A 20,298-nucleotide genomic window follows, 5' to 3' on the forward strand; every position below is an offset into this window, starting at 1 on the left:
AGTAACGTCTGTCGATGTGTGGCAACGATAGCGTAACGTGCCAACAACACGTTAATCATAGGTTAGAAATAAATTTCGGGTACGCTAAACATTACCTCGGCGTGTCTCAACTTATGATTAACTTACAAGTAGCATGTGTTGACGTCTGTCAACGATCGCAGACCGTGCATACAACTTGTGGCCAGCGTAGCGGAACGTGTGAGTCATACGCCGGCATACGTCGTGAAATTTCAAGCATGAAAAAATTTGAGAACAACCAAAAAGTACAACGTTTAAAGCCAGCGTACAACGACGTATGGCAGTGTTTTTCAGCGTGCTCTCAATGTTATCAAAACTTACCCATAACGTATTCAACGTGTGCCAGCGTTTTAGAAGAAATATTCAAAAATCGGCATATGTTGGCTAAAACGTCAAGGTGTGACCGGGCCTTTAGGGATAGGACATTCCAGGCACCCACCCGAAGGGACCGCCTCAGGTTAACCCTCGGAGACCGCCGTCTGGTGGACGACACCTCAGCACCACTCTGACACACTCTCCCGCAATCCCACCCAGGAATGTTACCCCGTGGTTTCCCTCCTATCATCAAAGATTGGGGGTCCTGAAGGCTTTGCCCCAATCCCGTCATCCGGTGAGCTGCCCTGCGAAGGGAAGCTGCACAGGAGGTACTCCCACGGAGTGGGTTTTCAGATTTTTTTTGCGTTTTTGTATTTTGCAGAATGAAGGGTTTTACGGTGGCTGGAGTGCTAATGCTGCCACCAACCTCCTAATTAAAAGTAACCCAACTGCTGGAGGACATCCGCAGACACAGTTGGGCACTAGATATGGATGGCCGTTGGCTCACAAGGAGCTCCTCCGCCCTTTGACAGGTTTTGTTTTTAATCCTGCTGGGTGTCCATATCCAAACACCCTCAAGCATTGTCCATGCTTGGCTAGAATTTTGTGTCTGACCTCTTCAGACAATTCTCTGGTTTTCTTTCTTTTCTCCACGCTCATTGTGGTACACACAGTGACACAAAACAGCAGAATGACTCCTTTTCTCTATTCAAACTGGTTGAATGAGTGATTTTTTTTTATATTGCAAGCACCTGCAACTCACCACAGGTGAGTTCAATTTCAAAGTAAAGGATAATCACCTGCTTGAAATGTAATTATTTCTAACAACTTCTAAAAGATGCCAATAATATTGTCCTGGTCATTTTAGGATTTCTTTGTGGAATAAGCTAAGATTTATAAGTAGTTTTTTCAGCTTTTTTTGTTTTGTTCCACTGCAAACCAAAGAAATACCGATGTGGATACCAAAATAATTTTTAATTTCAACAATTTTCTGTAAGAAATGGTGCATTCTTTGAAAAAAGTTCAAGGGTGCCAATATTTTTGGCCATGACAGTGTGTTGGTCATAGTGCCCCCATATATGGTCACAGGGTCCCGTGTAGGTCAGGGCAGGAATTGGGAATTTATTCATGGTGCTGGAAATAACTCACCTATTCAATGCAAAGGACACCGTGGGATCTTTAACATCCACCAACAAATGCTGGCAAATGTTTTACCCACTTAACATCCATCCAAGGGATGGCACACACATTGATGAATCACTCTGCCTGTGAGACTCCAGGATGACAGTTTACAGCTGAGTCCGGATTCAAACCCACACTAAACAGCTTGGAGACGAGTGTGCATACCTCGAGGGTATCTTGCCCATTCTGTTCACAATCTCTTATTCCTTATGAACTCTGTTTCATCGAGCATGTTTCTGTAAAATGTACTTGGTGTACATAAGTATTCCTTTTTCATTCATCCCATCCTTCGTCCCCAACTTTCATGCACTTCCCCTGAACCCCTGAAGCCATTTTATAATTATCTATCTCTCTTCACCAGCTGCCTCGTCAAGTTGCGATCCCACCCAGTTGGCTTGTGCGAACGGGCGCTGTGTACCCGCTGCCTGGCGCTGTGACCGGGATGATGACTGCGGAGATGGCACGGATGAACGTCATTGTAGTATGTACATCCATGATACTAATTAATAATCATGCTTTTAAAAGGACAATCGATGTAGGATGTACATATTTTATATTTACATTAAATTCCAATAACGTAGTACAAACGGCAACCCATGTTGAAACTATACTTGTACACAAAGAAGTTTGTTTCTTGTTTATAAATACATGTGTCAAACATCAATTTGGTGGAATTGGGAAGACAGATGTGTTTGAGAGAATAATCAAATGTAGTTTATTTTGGTGGAATTATGAAAGTTCAGCTGAATACACGAAACATGCCATGCTGTCCTGTTTAGTGTTTCCATCTCAACCCATAAATAAATACATGATGCTGAACATCCCAAGTGAAAATCCTATATACTATCAGTTGTCTCCTTATGTCCTGTAGTCATTAATATAAAAGTACACTCATGTCTCCTCATGTCTTTGTCCTGCATGTTATAAATGTACAAGCTCCGTTATGAGGTTTACTTCACTTTTTTTATTTTTATTTATTTAAAAAAAAAAAAAAAAAAAAAAAATATATATATATATATATATATATATATATATATATATATATATATATATATATATATATATATATATATATATATAGTAGACTAGGCGTAAGTCGTCACCATCGGGACTGAGAAAAAAAGTGACGACTTAGAAATGTGACGACTTACGTGTATGCGAACATTCATGATGACTGTGGGGTGAAGGATGAAGTCACGCGTGGCCTGGACTCGTATGTGTGAGAGCCGGCTATTGTACCAAAAGGAAAACACAATCCTCAGGGCATAAGTGGGGGTTCATTGGTGAGTTGGAAAGTGATCAAGCAAAGATGGAATTCATGAATCACTTTATCAAAAGTAAATATCATGAACAACTGTAAGACCACTCGACAACCACTGGTCCGATCTAATTGAAACTTGCCAGGTATATTGCTGGGGCCCTATGGATGTGCCTTTTCAAGGTTTGATATTAATTGGACAAGTGCTTCCCAAGTTATGGCCATTTATTTACCAACCAATGAAAGGACACGTTGCTGCGTAGGCGTGGCTGTGTAGGCCGGTGCGCTGCCGGCCGACGATGACGTCACGGGCCGTACCGGTTACGATGGGGATCGGTGCCTTAGTTACTGTGGCGTAGGAGTGGCAATGGTCAATGGCAGCGAATGTCATGGCAAGCAAAGACAGGGAGGTAAATTTGATTTTAATTTGGATTTTAATTAACTCTGTATGTGTAAGTATCACAGCAGTTGTTACTTAAATGCAAGCGATAATTATTCATGGAATGCATGTGAACATTCCGTACGGGCACACACCACTTCCAGATAGTGATGACTTAATGTATTCTAATAATTTCTCGATTTCTTCTGCGCATTTATAGATAAACACAATGTCCCCAATGCAGTCGTCGTTTACGAGAGCGAAGGAACGGCCGGTGTGGTTGTTTGAAAGTTTTTATGGGGGGGGTTTGCACGTACGGGCACGCGAGAGCGAAGGAACGGCCTGTGTGGTTGTTTCTGGCTCGCAGTTTGAAAGTTTTTATGTTTTTTGGTTTGCACGTACGGCCATGCACGTACGGCCACGCATGTATGGGCACGCGAGAGCGAAGGAACAGCCTGCATGGTTGTTGTTTCTGGCTCTCGGTTTGAAAGTTTATTATTGTTATTTATTTGTACGTACGGGCACGTACTAGTATCTTCAAACCCCATATCCTCCAACGCCACATCCAGTGGACCATCCAGCCTACTACTGAGCGGGCGCTTCGCTTTCCCAAACCGAAACCCCGCCCAGGAAGGGCATGCCGTGGAACCCTGTCCAATCAAGGCGGACACTGGCACGTCCTTCACGGACCTCCGCCCCGTACGAAGGCATTCTTTTTCCCCTCTCATGGTATATAAGAGAGGGGCACGTCTGAGGAAGGAGGAGGGGTGCGAGGGTTGTGTGGAGAAGTGAAAGCAGGAGCTCTGTGGACGAAAGTTCTTGTGTGGTTACGAGGAGTGGTTACGAGCAGCGGTTGCGAGGGGCCAATTTTGTTCATGGTGGCTGAGGAACCAGTTTGTTCACGGTGGCTGTTACGAGGAGTTCTTGGCTGGCTTTGACCCTGACTATTCGCCACGCGAGCTCTGCCATGAGCCACGAGTCCCACACGTGCGACTGGGACCAAGCCGACGACCTTTGGCAGGTGCCGTACTCTAGAGCACGCTTTCCTTCCGACCACCAGGTCCCCAACAATACCGGCCCACAACAATACCACAACTCTGACCCCCAGCTCGTCTCTCTCTCTCTCTCTCTCTCTCTCTCTCTCTCTCTCTCTCTCTCTCTCTCATCGGCTGGAGGGTCCAATAAAGACTGGGTTTTCTTTTCATTTGTGTGTGTGTGTCTGCGTGTGGGCCTGTCTTTAAGTAGAACTGAATAAGTGTTTTTGGATCACTGTAAATACTTCTTGCATATTCGCGTTAAGTCTTGCCTGTCTTTTTACTGTAAATAAAACAATTGTAGAAACATTCTCAGTCTGTTTCTGTCCTCTCTTGTATTGGTTCAGCATGGTTAGGGTCTGAGTATAAGCGGGGTTTCATCCCCGGTAATCAGTCTATCATAGCCGGGACGTCCTGGGCAGGCCCCGCTCGACTGCATCGAGCCGGAAAGGTAGGTGGCAAAGGGGTAGTCGGTAGTGTGAATTTACCGCTGCCGGTAGAGTAAATCCGGTTCGACCAGGCGTTCCGAGGGCGTGGATCTCCAGTAGACGAGATTGCGTCGATACCTAGGTACTTTGACTATAGACAAATAACCCTACGCCACACGATCGAGATATTGGCGACCACGGTCGGTTCTGCGACCCGCGACTCACATAATTATCCGGAGCGACGGCCTACAATTCCGGGGAGTTTGGTAGGAGATGGCGTAACCTCCCCCACCTAGCGGTCGTTCTTGCCACCGACCTCCGGCCCACAACAATACCATGGATGGTATTATCCATCATTTGTGTGTACTGTATGATATTGAAAATGGTGTGTTGGGGGTTAAGGGGTTAATGAGTTGATGAGTTGTCTCGTAATTTGCGTGCTTAGTATTTTAAATCCCAATTTAGGCCTGTTTAGAGAGTATTTCGCAGAACCTTGCCTCCCCTCCACCCCTTTGTATTTTTCACTCTTAAATGCTTATTACTTCCACCACCGAAGGTGAAGTTTATGTTTTCACCCCTCTCTGTCTGTTTGTGTACAGGATATCTCAAAAAGTTGTGGACAGATCCGGATGAAATTTTGTGGACAGGTTGGGTGTGTGAGAACGGCAAACTGATTACATTTTGGTGAAGATCCAGATCTGGATCCAACTACTACAATTTTTAAAGTGATTCTTCACCATTGAGAGATATGGCGAAATCGATATATAGCATGATATCTCAAAAAGTTGTGGAAAGATTCGGATGAAACTTGGTGGACACGTTGGGTGTGTGACAAGGACGAATTGATTCGATTTTGGTGAAGATCCAATCCGGATCTGGATACGAGAATTATTTAATTGCTAAAGTGTTTCTTCATCATTGACAGGGCCAAAAACGATATAGCACTGTATAACATGATATTTCAAACATGTAATGTGCCCAATATGTTCTCGTGGATCAGGTATTGTTACGAATCTGGAAGCCATGAGCACTCAACATACAGGTCCTATAGCTCAGTTATTTCGAAGAGTAAATGTGGATAGATAGCTCCCTTTCCTTTGTTTAATGGGTAATTAAATGTACATATTTAATTGTGAGTTATTTTTATAGATAGGATTTTTGCACCCCGTATCACAGCACCCCGTATCACGTATCTTCACTTCCATCTCGTCCTGCTCTCTCATCTGCTCTCATCTTGTCCTGTCGCTGGAGTCTGGTTCTCTGTCAGCTCGAGCGCGTGGTCTGCTTGAGCACGGAATGCATCGCTCGACACTTCTGGTCTCGTGTCGTCGCTGGCGCTGGCCTGGCCGCATCTCGACGCGGCTGGTCTCATCCTGGTTCGCTCGTCTCGTCGAAGACCGCACGAGGCGAGAAGGTCCCTTTCGTTTCTTTTGGGTGTGTGTCTGTCTCTGGGCCCTGTCTGTAAGTAGGAATTGTTTAAGTGCTCTTTGCTGTACATACTTGCATCTCTATTAGTCGTGATAACTCTTCCCTTTCGTGCTTCCCTCCTTCCCCACCTACTGTTAATAAATACCCCATTTGTTGAATGTTTCAGCTCGTCCTCGTCCTTTCCTTTATTGGTTTAGCAAGGTGCGTGTTGGAGAATTAAAAGGCCGTTGCTGCTGTAGATGTACGTTTGGACTGACTGACCTCGGTTACCATCCGCTCGGGTTACGCACGGTTCGAGCACGGAAACTGCTCGTCCCGTTCGAGCTCCGTCGAGGGTGTGAATACTCGGTAGCTCGCCACGTGGGTCTCTAGGTATTTTGAAGTTTGGCAAATAACCCTGTCCAACGTGGTGGAATTATTGACGATTCACGGTCCTGTAAGGGACCCGTACCCTTGGAGTTTTCCGAAAGGTATGATCTCGATTCCAGGTGTTCGGTAGAGTCGACCCTACTGCTCCACCTAGCGGTCGTGCTCGCAGCCGACGCCCAGCTCCACAACAGTATTACGTGGTGGAGGTATGCGCTCCACTGAGTACCCGTCTAGTTTATTACATGTTTATTTGATTAATACCGTTTTCCCTTTCCTCCTCACCGGCCTCATGTCGAACGGCCCTAGGGGTGCAAGTTTTCTTTTGAACCGGGCCAATCAACGGTGTTTGGAGCCAAGTGACCAAAGAGCCAGGTGTGCTTGATGATCTCACTCTAGGGATGGTTTTGAACCGAGTTTTGGGGGAGAAACTGCAGTTGAGCCGGGAAGCCCTTACTAGGACTCCCTACCAGAGCATTGCCAGGGATTTTTAGACCCTCCCAGTGGAAGGAGGAACCGGTCCTGTGATTCTGGGAACATCAGCAGTGAGTTCACCAGAACAGGCTGGAGACCCACCTCTTAGCACATCGTACGTGGGGAATCTGTTGCCTGTCCCATCAAATCTAGGCATTGGCCGTTGGCAAAGGCTGACTCAGCTCGACCAGGCCTGAACCACCCCATTATTTATTCAATCCAGCCCCACCCCCACATCTTCTAACCATTTTGTTAGATCTAACCATCTAACTAACTAACAGCGACTGAGATCTTTATAGTTTATAAATGTGATTTATTTTCTGATTGGACGGCTTCTTCATCATCTTCTTCACATTCAATTCTGTTGTTACCCCACACATGTAAAGTGAAGGACGTGGTTAAGCAATTGGTTCAGGTCCATCCGTCTCTCCGTCATCAGTTTATGATCAAGGAACAGCTTATTTAAATTGTGTGTTATATTTTGAACACAAATCGGAACATGACTAGGAAGACAAGTTTGCTGTTTTACCATACTTTGGCTCTAAATTTGTCCCGATTGCACATGCGCAGAGAGGAGTAAGATAATATATTTACTCTGTCTGGTTGCCTGGTAGTCAAACAAAATAGAAAATAATTCCAAACATGATACTCTTTTTAAAAGATGTTATGAAGGACACAAGCAACAGGCATGAAGAAATAATGTAACGTGTTAGATAGGGTGATGTAATAGACATTGGGTAAAACGGTGGACAACCCCAGAATTAATTAATTTATACACCTTTAAACCGTTATTCAAATTGAATTATATACTTGAACACTGTCGAACACAAACCTCCTTCATAATACTTCCAAGAACCATGTTATGTATCAATGCATGGCATATGAGAGGGTACAGTATCAGGGGTGAAGAAGGGGCTGCTGTTTATGGCTATGTATGATTCTGATTGATGTTACCTTCTATGGTGATCAATAAAGCCTCCATCTCCTAAACTGCGACTCAACATCGTCTCATTACAGTGTATAAGGGTGATGTATAAGACTGCTTCAATAGCACTAAACCTCCGGATTTTTTAAAACGATCTTTAAAATCATAATCTTTCGAATATATGCAATTTGGTGTCTGCCTGTCTGACTTTTTTTTTTGACCACAATACATTCGTTCGTTACTTATCCAATCACAACCAAACTTGACACGAGGACTAAGGGGCACATAATGGAGGTTTTAGCGATTTAAGTTGCACCCACCCCTTCCCTCCCCCCCCCATTCCCCGTTAAGTTGAAGTCATTATCCAGTTCCGTTAAGTCGTAGTCGATTTCTGGTGACGTTCGTGATCAGATGTCTCCAAACATGCCGACTCTGGACTGCTTTCTGAAGCTCTGGCCTCTGCCACAGCTTGGTTGCAGCTTTTACTCCATCCATTTGGGTGTGTTCCTTTACCAATCAGCTTGCTATTGCTTGCCAAGCCAGTTGTTCCTTATCAACTGTTTCGTTGGAGTGCTTGCTTAAGTGCTTAAAATCAAGCTAGCCACTTGGTGAGCACTCTTCAAGCTGATTGGTAATGGAACACTCCACTTCTGAACATGTTGATCTTCTCGGTTTCAGATAAGATTTTAATCCTTTTTCGGTTTAAATATAGACCTGCTTTTCACTTTCCTCCTTCACTGTCTGCAGCACTTTCATCAAGTCCTCTTTACTTTACTTTCTGCCAACAAAGTGGTATCATCAGCACACCTTGGGTTGTTGATACATCTTCGTCCAATCCCGACTCCAGCATCTATGTCATCCAAGTTATATTTTTCGTCAAAATTATTCTAACCACAAATTAATCGGTCAATTCCATCCAATCATAATGGCAGAATGATGATAATATTGTTACGGTTGTGGAAATTCGCATTACACCATAAAGGGTCCTCAGGTGAGATATATCAGTAAGTTCATGTGTAGTTAGCCCAAACCCGTTGTATAGAGGGAATATATGTGATCCATTCTGGCTGCGACGCTTCAGTTAGCCGTTTTTCTTTGGCTATTGTTAATTTGGTGCAAGAACAACAACGAACATCGCCACAACCAACATCTCAACGATTACGCCATTCACTACACGACGCCACCTTCCACAACTACGCTACCACATCTTCGCCACTCGCCATTCAACGAGCACCGTGCGGTCACGATCTCCGCGGGACGGATGGGAGGGGCGTTGTGGCAGCGGCGGCCGGGGTGCGAAGGGGCATCTCCCGCCCGAATCTTTCTTCCCTCGTCATACGGCGCGGGGGGAAGAAAACCAACAACGCCTGTGGGATTTTCCCTTCTGCTTTTCCCGCCATTTGGTATGGGGGAGGTACGATTTGGGCCAGAGGTCAAAGGTGAAAAAAGGTGGGGGCCTGATTTTGGGGGAATAATTCCCTGGCCCCGAGCCAAGAATGACATTCCTCGCCTCCCGTACGGCGCGGGGAGGGGGGGAACGAGAGGGCACACCCCTTTTTACGAATCTTCCAGAAGGGAGGTGGAGCAAAGGGCGGAGCCCCTTGCTACAAAAGGGGTGGACGAGGAGGGTTCGTGTTGGTCTTCTGGTTCGGGTGGCTTCTTGTCGGGTTCTTGTTCCAGTCGGGTTCTTGTTCCAATGGGTTCGTCTTGTCGTCATTTGGCCTGGCTTCTTTGATCCTCGCGCGAGCCCTGGGACCCCGTGAGCGAGCACGGAAAACAGCACCGAACAAACCCCGTCCATTTCCCCAAAACCCCGTCCCTACTGTCGAGCGGACCACACGTGCGGCGCGAGGCACGAGCTCACCGACCACGCCGGAGGAGCTGAGAGCTGAGGTCGCGGGAGGAGGACTCGACGCCCTCAGGGAAGTCGCACTTTCATTTTATTTTGGGGTTTGGTGTAAATGTGTGTGTGTGGCACCAGTCTTGTAAAGTAGAACTGTTTAAGTGTTCTGTGTAGTAAATTATATTCGGTTGTAGCTCTGCATTGTGTCCTTGCTTTTATATGTGCATTACTGTATGGCTGTATATACGTGCTTGTGTGTGTGAAATAAAAGTGTGCTTGTCCAATTGTTCCCCGTTTCGCTGCGTCCTTTCCTTTGTTGAATCTCCATCTTGCATCACGTAAGGGATTAATAGTGGGTTTTAAAACACCTGGTAATTAATCGGAACCGTCAAGGCCGACGATAACTCCGCTCGGTTATCCCTGAAACACGGAACGAACCGCTTAAGCGGTTCGTGTCCGGAGTCGGCCTGTGGCGTGGTCCCATCCCTCGGCAGATTACCCGTGCGAGTCAGGTCAGGTCAGGTATGGGAGCATGTGCCAGAACAGCACGTCGCTGCGTCCACTTTCCGCCGGTACTCCAGGGGCCTCCGTCTGGCCATCCCCCAGGCAGATGCCAGGCCCATCCCCATCTCCTTGAGATGATGGTCAACCTGTTGCAACCATGAGGCACGTGGTCGACCCACTGGCCTCCTCCACTCATGAGACTCCCTCGCTGAGAGAATCTGGTGAGCAGGATCAGAGTCAGGAAAACGAGCCACATGTCCATACAGCCGCAACTGACGCTCACGGACTATGCAGGTAACAAATCTCATCCGAGTCTCTCTCAGCAACCGCTCGTTGGACACAAAATCCGACCAGCGATAGCCAAGGATTCTCCGAAGAGACCTGGTACCAAAGGAATTAAGTCTCCGTCTCAGATCCTTGGTCAGAGTCCAAGTCTCGCACCCATAGAGCAAGACTGGAAGTACCAAGGACCTGAAGACTCGGACTTTCGTCCTCCCGCACAGGTACCGGCAGTGCCACACCCCATGATCCAGTGAATCCATGACTCCCCAGGCCCGACCCAGACGTCTATTGACCTCTGACTCGCAGCCAGCAGAGACATGAATATCACTGCCAAGGTAAGTGAATCTCTCCACGACTTCAACATCCTCACCACAAACAGACACAGACAGGACAGCAGCATCCAAGATGTCACCGAAAGCCTGGATCTTAGTTTTGACCCAAGAAACCCGTAATCCCAATGGCTCCGACTCCTCATTCAGCACCTCGAGGGCCCCCAAGAGGATGTCTAAAGTCTCCGCAAAGATGACTGCATCATCTGCAAAGTCAAGGTCCGAGTTCTTGACATTCCCAAATGACGCACCGCAACTTGATCTCTCCGACATCCTCCCTAGAATCCAGTCCATACAAGTGCTGAAAAGTGTGGGGGCAAGTACACATCCCTGACGAACTCCAGTAACAACTGGAAATAAGTCAGAGATGGTACCACCACACTTCACAGCACTCTCAGTACCAGAGTAGAGTTCAGACATCAGATCGATCAGTTTTGGTGGCACCCCACGAAGACCAAGAATCCTCCAGAGGACATCCCGATTCACTGAATCGAACGCTTTACAGAGATCAACATAGGCTGCAAGCAGCCCCTGCCGAAACTCTCGTCTGCGTTCGGTGAGGACACGAAGTGCAAGGATACGGTCAATCGTTGACCTCTTTGGTGTAAAGCCTGACTGCTCTGGACGCTGGTGCTCAAGCAGATGGTGGCGAACCCTATCGAGAATTATCCGAGCAAAGACCTTGCCCGGCACTGAGAGCAGCGTCACCCCTCGGTAGTTGTTGCAGTCTTGGCGATCACCCTTCCCTTTCCAGAGAGGGACAACAAGGCCCCTCTTCCAGTCAGTTGGGATGATGCCTGTGTTCTAGGCAGAGCACAAAACTGCATGCAACGACACGAGTGCAGCATTTCCACCAGCCTTGAGAAGTTCGGCATGGATGCCACAGATCCCTGGAGCTTTTCCCCGTTTCAACTGGTTCACCGCAGCCAGTGTTTCCACAAGCGTAGGTGGACCACAGTTGATTCGAGGGTCAGCAACAGGGATTGTAACACCCTTGACGTCCAACTCGACAGTTGGGGGATCAGCCTGGTACAACCGCTCAAAGTAACCGGCCCAGCGGGCCTTCACTTCAGACTCCTCTGTCAAGAGCCTACCACTCTCTGCTCGAACTGTAGTGCTCCGAGGGATGGGCTTGGATGAACGTAATGCGCGAATTCCCCTGTAAGCGGGACGAGAATCACCTGTCCACAGGTGATGCTCTACCCCCTCACAGATTCCTCGCACATAGGCCTCCTTGTCCACCCTCAGTGCACGTACAGTTTTACGCCTCAGCTCCCTGAACAGCTCAGCTCTGCCATTCAGCCTGGCCCTGCGACTCTGGTCAATGGTATCCAGTGTCCCTTGAGAGACAAAATTCTTCTTTGCCCTGCGGTGAGCTCCAAGGCATCCACCGGCAACATCAAGGACGGTGGTCTTGAAGGCGCTCCACAACTCTTCAGGACCCCCCAAAGCACCCAGACCCCCAAGTGTCCACTCAGCCTGTTCGCAAACTCCTCAGCTACTCTCTCATCCCTGAGCTTGGCAACATCCAGCCTCGGCTGGGATGGTACCATTCTCCAGGATTTAAGGTGCAGCTTTAGAGTTGCTACAACAAGCCTGTGGTCAGTATTGAGGAACTGAGCACTCCGGTAGACTCTGCAGTTCTGGATCATCCTCCAACGACCATCAATGAGGACATGGTCAATCTCCTTTGCCACACCGCCAGCGTTGGAATACCAAGTCCAGCGATGAGCTTGTGGGCGCTGAAACCATGAACCAGCCACCCTAAGTCCATGACTTCTTGCAAAGTCAAGGAACTTAGTGCCATTCTGGTTCATAGTTCCTGACCCATGGGGACCAACACACACCTCATAACCATCCCTATCAGTTCCAGTCGATGCATTGAAATCCCCCAAGACTAGAAGTGTATCTCGTCTGGGGCACTGATCAACCACAGACTCAAGTGTGGCGTAGAATGCATCCTTCACGGTGAGATCACTCGCCTCAGTCGGAGCATAAACAGAGACCAGGGAAATGACACCTAAGGAGTGACGAATCCTTAATCTCATAATACGCTCGTTGACCGGTGTTACCTCAATTATCATTGGGGTCAGCTTATTGGACACAGCTACAGCAAGCAACTCCTTGGGTATGGTAACCATCAGACCGACCAGACCAATAGTAGGTGTAACCACCCACCATTATCTCGCCGCAATCCGGTCTCCGAACCTCAGAGAGAGCTGCAATCCCGATGTCCAAACGCTTGAGCTCAGATGATAACAGAGACAGGTGATCATCCTCTCTTAGGGATAGGACATTTCAGGCACCCACCCGAAGGGACCGCCTCAGGTTAACCCAAGGAGACCGCCGTCTGGTGGACGACACCTCAGCACCACTCCGACACACTCTCCCGCAATCTGACCCAGGGATGTTACCCCGTGGTTTCCCTCCTATCAAAGATTGGGGGTCCCGAAGGCTTTGCCCCAATCCCGTCATCCGGTGAGCTGCCCTGCGAAGGGAAGCTGCACAGGAGGTACTCCCACGGAGTGGGTTTTCAGATTTTTTTTTTGCGTTTTTGTGTTTTGCGGAATGAAGGGTTTTACGGTGGACGGAGTGCAAATCCTGCCACCAACCTCCTAATAAGAAGTAACCCAACTGCAGGAGGACGTCCGCAGACACAGTTGGGCACTAGATATGGATGGCCGTTGGCTCACAAGGAGCTCCTCCGCCCTTTGACAGGTTTTGTTTTTAATCCTGCTGGGTGTCCATATCCAAACACCCTCCTCACCAGAAAACCTGGTGGGGGAGACGGTTTAGTCGCCGACAACCCGACCATGGAACAGGTTAGTACAGGTTTACATGGTACCTGTAGCAGGTCACAGATCGAACCTGACCTGACAGACAAGTGGGGTTAAAGTACCGTGCGAGTACCATAGGTATATCAACTTTCGGCGAGTTACCCTATCTGGCGCGGGTGGACTGCGGACTGGGTGGTGGTGGGATTAAACCCCCACCCGTGACTGGTTTCTGGCGGTAGTCCCAGGAGGGTCACGACTGAATTGTCCGTTCCGGTGGGCGACGTGTCGCCATTTGAGTTGCGTGGCCGATCGCACGCCGGGCGGGCCAGAATTCGCAACAATATTAACACGGGGGCTGGCAGTATGACCTCGAGCTATGCATACTCTCCTCTCAGCTGTCTAGCCTGGGTTTGAATCCCTACCCAATTGTCATCCTGGTGTTTCACAGGCAGGGTGATTCATCAATGTGTGCCATTTCTCAGATGAATGTTAAACTGGCGTCCCATCTGCCAGCATTAGTTGGTGGACTTCAAAGATCCCATGGTGTCCTTCACAAAGAGTAAGTGAGCTATCGGCGGCACCTTGAACAAATTAGAAATTTCTGCCCTAGTCTACAGAGGGCATTGCATCAGCGACACGGCCATGCTCTCAGCCAATGATGCTACCCAGCAGCCTTGTGAGCTGCATTTGAAAGATGCAGAAGTAGGGTATGTGAAGAGTCATACTGAGAAGCATGATTTCAGTGACTTGGTCTGTTTTCATAGAAGGATTAGTGGAGAAACAGGAGTCGTGCCAGTTGTAGTCTGCAAAATATTGACAAAGGTCTTCCCAATTAGCAGAGTCGTAATGCCAAATGATGCCGGAAGTCGACTGAGAATACTGATACTGCTGAAAGGGATGGAAGATGGTAACGAGGCGGTGGTCAGAGAATGCAACAGATGGAGCAACAAGAATATTCGTGTTAAGATGAAGTTTGGAAGTGAGAAAAAGATCCAGAGTTGGAGATATGAGATGAGCAAGCAGGAATGTAAGTGGGTTCAGAGATGAGTTGGCAGAGGTCATTGATGATAGTGAAGGCTTCAGCGTCAGTCCCTCCCTGGTCGGTGTGGGTCAAGTTTAAAAGCCAGGAGGAGTTGTAGATGTTGAAATCCCCAAGAATGATGATGTCAGAAGATTGATAGGATTGTTGGATTTACTCAATACAGGTAGTGAAGTGATCAAATAGTTGCATGTGAATTTCAGAGTTGGAAGAGCGGGAGACTCAGCAGATTGATTTATTGGGATTGAGGGAGGAGACTTTGAGCCAGAGAAGTTGAACATAAGGGTTGGAAAGCTTAATATTGGGAAGGCAACCAGCAGGGTTATTGAAGCAGATGTCGGCACATGTGCTAGCTTTATTGTGGAAACTGTGGTAAGGGTAGAGGTGGGTAGTGGAGATGGGTTCAGCAATCTGAGTCTCGATAAGGAACAGGATGTCTGGTTTAGATGATTGCAGATAGTGGGTTGTGTTGAGGTTGAGGTTGGAATGAAATCCTTGGATGTTGGCAAAAGAGAAAATGAATGGATTGGAGAAGGATAGGGATGCTTCAGATGATTGGCCCACACTAGAATCTTCGTTTTTTGTTGTTGTTATGCATCATGAGAAAAAAAAAAAACAGAAGAGAGGATGCAGGTAGCTTCAGGGTACTTTGCAGACAAACGAGTAACATTCCAGATGGCACCACCAATGAAAACTATTGACCTCGGAAGGGCCTATCGGAATCCCATAATTGGTGTGGCTCCAGACACGAACTGGCCGAGAAGAGGACCAGAGATTATGATTATGTGCCGGATGATGAGGCAGCCTCCCAGGGTGCTGTACCCAGGTTCAGGCCTCTAGCTGTGTGGCAGCAAGCCTGTGGGAACACCGATTCCAATGGTACTTTCGAGCAGACACTGTAGAACAAGGAACACAATGCATAAGGCAGAACAAACCTTCAAATATCCACAAACCCCTATCCGGCAGCCTTCATGAAGAGCTTGCAACAGAACCAATATTCTACATTGGTTGATTAACTCTTTGGGTGATGAGGGGGAGAGGGGTGTAAGGAGTCAGGAGGAGAGCAGTTATGGATAATCCCAATCATATTTATCATATATTATATTCCTGGATTTTGTGGGGGCATGGGGAAACGGGTTATGAACAATCTGCTGCACCTCTGTTTTTTTCCATACCAAGCATACTAATGAATTGTTCGTTGAAAAATCCGTTGCTTATGAAATTGTCAAGTCAGGCACCTCTTTACAAGTGCCCCTTGTTATAGGCAGGAAGCAAATCCGATGCCGATAAAGGAGAGTTTGAACTCAAAGCATCGATTCCAGAATTATGGAAGAAGGTTATATTGACGGAGAAATCCTGTTTTACATTGTTTCAAACAGAACAGAGTATTCAGGTTTGGTGTAAACTGGAAACCTTATGAATCATTGGACCCCCTCGGACTCCAAAGGCATCATGCCTCTGGTCTCTGGTGTGGGATATCAAAGGTCGAAGTTGGTCTAGGAAATGTTCAATTGCCATGATTTAGGAACTGCAAGTTACCGTGATCTCCAGAAGTATGTAGAGATCATGGTTCACTCTTCCACTCTCGTGCTGCTTGTTTTCACAGATTATGATGGAAACTTTCAGGTCACCACCTATTAACCCTGAGAGACAAGGCTAGTGCAACCATTAGGCAAACTAGACAGTCGCCTAGAGCGGCACAATTTGGGGGCGGTGAAAATGAATGAAAGAACCATTCATGGAATTACACAAGTAAACAAGCAGACTGTCTATGTGTTTTTCCTTTAATATGAACTGTTATGTTAATGGCCAGCTCTGCATGCCAGGTGAAATAACCTTGCACCGGCTCTGCTGAGTGATAGTCTTGCCCCAGCCCCACAGCACTCTTCAGATATCAATTAGATTGAGCTTCTATGATACGTGTATGATTGTTGAATCGTAACCCATTCACAGCTACCAACGACTGTCCAACCCAACCATCTTTTCAGTCCTCCTGAAGGAAATGTTCGAAACACAAATGGATGCCATTTAGAATTTTCTGGAATGTCTGCCATACAATAACTCGGACCATAGGTGATCCAATTATGATTTGGCCCGATATATTAACAGGGTGACTGTACGAGGTTCATTGAAAAATATATGTAGGACTTGATGATTCGAAAATGTATGGACAACATTATTATACACAAGTGCTGTGAGTTATTGTAGCAGCACAGCATCCTCCAAGGTCAATCACCTGTAACAGCAGAGCATCCTCTATTGTCAATCACCTGTAACAGCACATCATCCTCCAATATCAATCACCTGTAACAGCACATCATCCTCCAATGTCAATCACCTGTAACAGCACATCATCCTCCAATGTCAATCACCTGTAACAGCACATCATCCTCCAATGTCAATCACCTGTAACAGCACAGCATCCTCCATTGTCAATCACCTGTAACAGCACATAATCCTCCAATGTCAATCACCTGTAACAGCAGAGCATCCTCTATTGTCAATCACCTGTAACAGCACATCATCCTTCAATGTCAATCACCTGTAACAGCACAGCATCCTCCATTGTCAATCACCTGTAACAGCACAGCATCCTCCATTGTCAATCACCTGTAACAGCACATCACCCTCCAATGTAAAGCATAGAGTACAGTATACCTAGTAATGTACATACTTCACACTTGTGCGGTATAGTACTCGTACAGTGTTGATACTATGATAGTGTATTGTAAAGAAAGTAATTCTTAACTCCCTCCACAGTGCTCAGGACTTGTGGTGCATCAGAGTTTACCTGCAGAGATGGAGAATGTGTCCCCGCCCACTGGATGTGTGATGGCCAATCAGATTGCGAGCATGGTGAAGATGAAAATGAAGTCACCTGTGGTAAGCCAGATGCTATGAGAGAGGCTTTACCTGGTCAGCTTACTCAATCACAGGTTAATGAGTAAACCTCAGACGCAGTCCTCAATGATGTGCTTTGGGGTCTTTAAATTATGGTTTAGTTCAGTCATTTGGATATGGTCTCAAATAACACTTTATTCAAATTTACCATAATAAACATATTCAAATTAACTTTAGTATCTCATTTGCTGGTGCTGCTTTTCTCCAGAACTCAAAACATGTCCTCCAAACTCCGTCCCTTGCTGGAGAGAGGCTGTAAAGGACCCAGACGAACGAGATGAAAATGAAGACATAAGCAGCTGGATCTGGAACCTGGGAGCAAGGAGTCGAATTCTGGGTACCGGAGGCCACTCGGTAAGGAGAGGAGGTTTCCGCTGTTTGCCCTCTGTCTGGGTTTGTGATGGATTCAAAGATTGTTCAGACAGCTCCGATGAGGAAAGTTGTGGTGAGTAAACCAAGTTTAGTGCCCTCTTGCTTTTTGTGTCTTATTTGTGTTTAGTAATTTGATATACAGTATTTACTTTAGGAATTTCAGGAGATCCTAACCCAGGTTTAGGAATGCCATATACAGTGTTAAGGCCCTGAGACAAGTAACATATCATCATCATCATCATCATAATCATCATCATCATCATCTATTCCTCTTCTTCACATGGCAATAGTACTTACACAGATAATGATCTTCATGACAAGTGACATTTTGTAAGTTGTAAGGATTGTTGTGGAAATGGCCTAAGCTTTCTTTGTGTTCACCTTTACACCTGCCGGTACTTACCTGACAATAGTTACAGCGACTCGTATTCACATTTCTGGCTTGGTTGAACTTAATGGATCTTTACAGCCAAATAGTACCTTTTGGAGGTACTGAAGTTGGAGCTCTCATGTAGCTGTGTATGTACCATACAGTTGGAAACACAATGATAGTTCAAAGAAGATTTATTTTCACTTCCCATCGTATCTTTCTTCCCTCTAATTTCCAACTTATTATAGACCTTAAAGTTCCTTTAAGTTGTCCCTCGGATTACGTGGCATGTGGAAATGGACACTGCATACCTGCTGTATGGCATTGTGATGGAGATGATGACTGCGGAGACTGGACGGACGAACAGGGCTGCCTGGATACCCCACGTAGCATCCCCAACAGTACGTGATGATGATATTTATTTAACATTTTGTTACCATGGCCTTGCATCTCAAACATTTATCTCTTTATAATGGTCCAGCTGTTGTTTTATTTTCAGGTGTTCATTTTTTACTATTTTTACCCAAACATTCATCTCATTATTTGTTTTTCTTGCAGTTCTGAACTTACAGGATAAACACCTAAATTGCCATTGATTTACAGAAATATCAGAAGCACATTTTCCTAATCTCACCTTCTCAGCTCTTCCATAACCAGCCATGCCAGCCTTTCCCCAATTAATAATTGATTTTTATCTTTTAAAATGAGTGTTTATAGAGTGGAGAATACAGGATTTTTTTCAATCTCTCAATGTCTCAATGATAGCAGCTTGGAGGCTCCAAAGAGGTGATATGATCTGAATGGAAAATTTTGAAACAATTGTTTTAATTAACTTTTCCTTTCTTTCTAGATCCCAATGTTTCAACACCCAGTCTTTTGAGGTCCAAGACGAACAAGGCCTACGATTCCTGGGATTTAAACACCAATACATCACAAGCTCCAGGTTTTCAGCATTCACCACATTCCATCAACTCACATTCTCATTCACCACATTCCCTTATCACACATTCTCATTCACCACATTCCCTTATCCCATATCTCATCCACCACCTTCCCTTATCCCACATTCTCATCCACCACATTCCCTTATCCCACATCTCATTCACCACATTCCCTTATCACACATTCTCATTCACCACATTCCCTTATCCCACATTCTCATTCACAATCTTCCCTTATCCCACATTCTCATCCACCACATTTCCTTATCCCACATCTTATTCACCACATTCCCTTATCAGACATTCTCATTCACCACGTTCCCTTATCCCACATTCTCATTCACCACCTTCCCTTATCCCACATCTCATTCACCACATTCCCTTATCAGACATTCTCATTCACCACGTTCCCTTATCCCACATCTCATTCACCACATTCCCTTATCAGACAATCTCATTCACCATGTTCCCTTATCCCACATCCAATTCACAACATTCCCTTATCCCACATCTCATTCACCACATTCCCTTATCCCACATCTCATTCACCACATTCTCTTAACCCACATTCTCATTCACCACCTTCCCTTATCCCATATTCCCATTCACATTGGCCAAGACTCCCATTTTGTATCCCAAGTAAATGTTTCTATTCTCATGTAGAGTTAATAGGTCTGCTGGGTGTCCACACGGCTTGCTGGATATTGGTCATAGAATATGGATCTTCCCAACAATAACCAGTAAGCCTCGTGTTGGCTTTGTGGTTTGGGTGGCGGCTTGGGATCCTAGGGTGCTGAGTTCAAGCCCCGTTGGCCGCTGAATTAATACACCAGGGGGTTGACTCAGCCTGTCATCCTTCATAGGTCAGCAAAATGAGTACCAGTGTTTACTGGTAGAGGGGCACTGCATCAGCGACACAGCTGCGCTTCCAAGAAATGATAGCTACCCCAGCAGCTAAGCTGCCATGCGCAAGAAGAAGAATGACAACCAGTTTTTTGTGGTTAATAGTGGAGTGATAAATGTCAACATTTATTACTCCCCTATTAGCAATTTATTTTCAATGTAAATATCAATAATAAATGTCAACAATTTATTTTGTAAGAAAATTTGTGATGTATTTTGATTGATATTTC

General features: G+C 46.1%; 1 protein-coding gene across 4 annotated transcripts in view; it reads left to right on the forward strand.

Moving 5' to 3' along the window:
- The window catches only part of LOC147021368 (low-density lipoprotein receptor-like), a 126,234-nt gene that overhangs the window by 48,004 nt on the left and 57,932 nt on the right, over positions 1-20,298 (forward strand). For all 4 annotated transcript variants that reach the window (XM_085891248.1, XM_085891247.1, XM_085891245.1 and 1 more), the window contains exons 2-6: positions 1,877-1,996; positions 17,342-17,464; positions 17,691-17,927; positions 18,473-18,625; positions 19,075-19,167. In XM_085891248.1, coding sequence (XP_085747374.1) covers position 1,996; positions 17,342-17,464; positions 17,691-17,927; positions 18,473-18,625; positions 19,075-19,167 — 607 coding nt within the window. In that variant the 5' untranslated portion in view covers positions 1,877-1,995. The remainder of the gene's footprint in view (positions 1-1,876; positions 1,997-17,341; positions 17,465-17,690; positions 17,928-18,472; positions 18,626-19,074; positions 19,168-20,298) is intronic.

This window comes from Eptatretus burgeri, chromosome 8 (assembly GCF_056783735.1).
Source record: "Eptatretus burgeri isolate ZD-2024b chromosome 8, Ebu_testis_v1, whole genome shotgun sequence".
Taxonomy (NCBI): Eukaryota; Metazoa; Chordata; class Myxini; order Myxiniformes; family Myxinidae; genus Eptatretus; species Eptatretus burgeri.